Source organism: Cajanus cajan, chromosome 11 (genome assembly GCF_000230855.2).
Source record: "Cajanus cajan strain Asha chromosome 11, NIPB_CcT2T_4, whole genome shotgun sequence".
Taxonomy (NCBI): Eukaryota; Viridiplantae; Streptophyta; class Magnoliopsida; order Fabales; family Fabaceae; genus Cajanus; species Cajanus cajan.
The window spans coordinates 28,652,273-28,656,237 of NC_138527.1; the positions used below are offsets into that span (position 1 = coordinate 28,652,273).

Sequence of the window (3,965 nt, forward strand, 5' to 3'; positions counted from 1 at the left end):
AGACTTGAATTTTTCCTAATACACTTTCTCATGTCTAATAATATTGGACTTGATACATGGATAAATATAGATGACTCTTTTTAATGATCTAGGATAGGCGGGACACCCCCTCATATCCATGATGCATATATCAATGGTGGGTGACCCATTTTTAAAATGAATCTAGATAGCTTTGATATCATTTTAGAAGGTGGATTTGAGCCTAACTTAACCCTACAAAACTGACTTGTAAGGTGAGGGTTGTTTTTCACTTTATACTATTTAATTATCTTATCTCTACTTGATACGAGACTGTTTTTTCCAATAAAAAGTGACATAGGCAAAAAATATTAAAATTGACCAAGTGGGAGTGTTAATTTGTTAATACTTTCTAATTGCTGGGGACAACGAACTATTAGTTAAAATAGTGATTTGAACCTGTTGCTAAATGGTATACGTTAAAGGGATATTGTTCTTAACGTGAGTTAATATTTATTAGGTTTGGAAGTTTGTTATTAAATATATATGATAATTTATTACTATTGGTAGGTATAAAATAACATAGTACTAGATAATATTATCAGTTTTTGAACATGGAAAACCACAGTTAGTTAATTAATTAATTAGCCAATGGCAACTTGGAGGGCACGTTGTGGTTTTCGTGGATAACCCTCTTGTACACTTTCCACGATACAAGTTATTAGAGAATTGAAAGAGTATGGTATGATTCGCATATTCCTCTACTCTAACATGCCTTATAAGCTCAAGCATCATTTCAATGTAAACATATCATTATCAAATCATCACTTTCTGGCCTATAAAAAGATCACTTGACAACATCATTTATCTTATTTGCTTTTGCTTGTGAAGTGCCAAAACTCGTATTAGAGAAAAAGAGAGGAAGGAAGCATATCAAAGATGAAACCCAACATTTCCTTTTTGTCTAAGTTTTTGATACTGCAATATCTATCAGTTGTATGCCTTTCTCAGGATTTTGATTTCTTCTACTTTGTTCAGCAGGTATATATAAGTCATGTCATGGATTTCTTTATTATATGTTTCATTTTTCTTATGTTGTTATTTGTTTATATATGTGCATTATTCACTAGTGGCCAGGAGCATACTGTGACACAAAGCAGAGCTGCTGTTATCCCAAGACTGGGAAACCTGCAGCAGATTTCAGCATTCATGGACTCTGGCCCAACTACAATGATGGCTCATGGCCCTCAAATTGTGATCCTGACAGTGTCTTTGATAAATCTCAGGTATTTATAATCTGAAAAGAGATACATGGTGAATAATGTTTGATGAATTTGGTTATAAACTATTTACACATGCACTATGAGCCAGTGAAAGATTTTCAATTGATTGGTTAGGAATGCCTTTCTGAGCACAGAAGTTTATGATGGATTAAAATTGTAATTGATAAAAGCATAGAACATAACTACACGGATTAAATTAATGAGGTTTAGGACTGAATCTGTGCATAGTAATGTAGATCAAGTAATGCTACTGTTTGGCCTTAAACAATCTGAAAATATTGGTGTTGGAAGAGACAAGAGTTGATATGAGTAGGTACCATACACACGCTTTGTCATAACTGTGCGAAAGGAATTAGTATCCGACTATTGTTGGTGCAAATTAAAAGAGTTATGTCATGACCTTCATAAATAGCTTAATTTCTGTTGCTCTAAGACATTTATGTATAAAGGAATTAGTATCTGACTATCGGTTAAGAAATACTTTTGGTGCAAACAAGAAAAATTTCCAAGACTTGAATTCACTTAGTGTGATAAGATTTGAATTCCTAGGTACGTCTCATCAATTTTCTTGATGTACTTAAAGTTGAAACAGGTAAAGTATAGATCTAGATCTTGCATAAGGGTAAAAATTTAAAACAAGGTTTAATTTTTTTAAAAAGAAAAGGGAATGAAGAAGATACCCAATCAATAATCATATATCTATCTATTTTTGGTTTGATAACGAGGATTAATTCATTTTTATCTGATCAATTCTATAGGAATAAAGTAGTATCTCTAGTCGCGACTCTATGTTTAGGAAAAAGAAAATCAAATACCGATTCTTAGTTAAGAAAGTATCAAACTACTTGAGTTAATGACTTTTTAGTACTAATTATACATCTATCTAAGTACATATTTAATAAGTTTATTAATTGGTGTTATGATAATAGTGCATTTCTCTAACTGAAAAATTAATGAACCACATGCACTTGGTGTAGATCTCAGACCTCGTTAGCAGCATGGAGAAGAATTGGCCATCCCTGAGTTGCCCAAGTAGCAATGGCATGAGGTTCTGGTCACACGAATGGGAAAAACATGGCACCTGTGCAGAATCTGAGCTTGATCAGCATGAGTACTTTGAAGCAACTCTCAAACTCAAGCAAAAAGTAAACCTCCTTCAGACCCTCAAGAATGCAGGTGAGTAACACTACAGTTAACCCAATACAAATTCAAAAAAAAGACTTAAGTTTAGTGCACAACTTCTCTAAAAATCAAAGTTTTACCTAAGTTAATCTGCCTTATAAGCATTTACTTTTTTTAAAAATATTTAATCCACTATTGTTTCTATTTTTTTTTTAGTATAGTTAATAAATAATAGTGAATGTTCTGTTAAAAGTTTTAAAGCAGTTCAAACAGGGATGCATCCAGTGGAAGATATTTATGATTTTTTTTCAAATAATCATGTTACTGATACAAAGTATCATCGACTTTATTAATGACTAGTACCCATCAGGAAATCTGGTTGACCACGTTTAGTGGGGGATAATTATGATATAGACAAGATTTTGAAATAACAAATTCAAAAATGATGGATAAAAAGAAGAAGAAAAATAATTTTACCAACCATTCTAATATACAGCATTTGATGAATTTCAGGGATTGAACCAGATGATGGATTTTACAGCCTAGAAAGCATTTCAGATGCTATAAAAGAGGGTACTGGGTTTGCCCCAGGGATTGAATGCAACAGAGATTCAGCACATAATAGTCAACTTTACCAAGTTTATGTATGCGTGGACACTTCTGCCTCAAATCTCATCGAGTGTCCTTTGCTTCCAAAGAGCAAATGTGGTTCACAAATCCAATTTCCCAAGTTTTAACAAAATTTACTTAGTTCAGTACAATTTGTTTTTCCTTTCGGTACTTAGCTATCACATGATGACTATACATGCAGTCATGTTTGTGCCTTTCAAATTAATAAATGTTTACTGCCAAATGTCCTCACATTGCATTTGGAGGACTGAATAGCCACCAAGTTCTTTGAGTCATTGATGTATTAATATTTAATACAAAATTTAGTGGTTGAGATCAATTTGAGAAATTCAATATCAAGGTGAATTTTAATTACATGGTGTCATTGTCATAGGTAGTAGATGATACACTCATACACACCTACTATTTTGTATCATCTCACTCGTTTCTAAGGATGCTTGACTTCTAATGTTTTAAATAGGCAAACAAATTATTAAATTTGTTTCTTATTTGACTTTAATTGTTTTCGATAAGATTGAATTTTAATAGGTATCTTTTAGTTACCACTATTATGGCTGAAAATCAACTCCTTCATGCCGTGGTCATCTTTCTTGCACATAGACGATAAAATAATAATTTATCTTGAATTAATTAGAGCTACGATATACCCTATTTCATTAATAACTTACATTTTTAGCTAAAGTAATTCATTATCAACCAAGAACTTTTAAATAACATTACAAAGACCCAATTATCAACCACTATCTTGTATGATCCGAAATGCAACCACATTGTTCAGAGACAAAAACCAACACACATCTAAAAAAAAAATGTAATCAATATTCACAATTAACCCAAAATGCAACCAATAATCCATCACCCTTTTTTCAAGTTTTCTTTTCTCCCACACCACTCTCCGGTGTCACATAGACACAAATCAAAAAAAGAAATCCAGAAAAGTAGTACAACAACATACGAAACCCAAGAGAGAAT

General features: G+C 32.2%; 1 protein-coding gene across 1 annotated transcript; it reads left to right on the plus strand.

Moving 5' to 3' along the window:
• The first annotated feature begins 708 nt into the window (after positions 1–708).
• On the plus strand, positions 709–3,347 carry LOC109816245 (ribonuclease 3). Its single transcript, XM_083066786.1, has 4 exons — positions 709–999; positions 1,089–1,244; positions 2,219–2,417; positions 2,877–3,347. The coding sequence occupies exons 1-4, from the start codon at positions 898–900 to the stop codon at positions 3,098–3,100; spliced, it is 681 nt and encodes a 226-aa protein (XP_082922912.1). The 5' UTR covers positions 709–897; the 3' UTR covers positions 3,101–3,347.
• The last annotated feature ends 618 nt before the right edge of the window (positions 3,348–3,965 follow it).

Bases quoted from the DNA above. Each gene is read 5' to 3' on its own strand.
- LOC109816245 (XM_083066786.1), top strand. From the start codon at position 898: ATGAAACCCAACATTTCCTTTTTGTCTAAGTTTTTGATACTGCAATAT. The intron at 1,000-1,088 runs GTATATATAAGT...ATTATTCACTAG, and splicing joins TCTTCTACTTTGTTCAGCAG to TGGCCAGGAGCATACTGTGA. The intron at 2,418-2,876 runs GTGAGTAACACT...GATGAATTTCAG, and splicing joins TCAGACCCTCAAGAATGCAG to GGATTGAACCAGATGATGGA.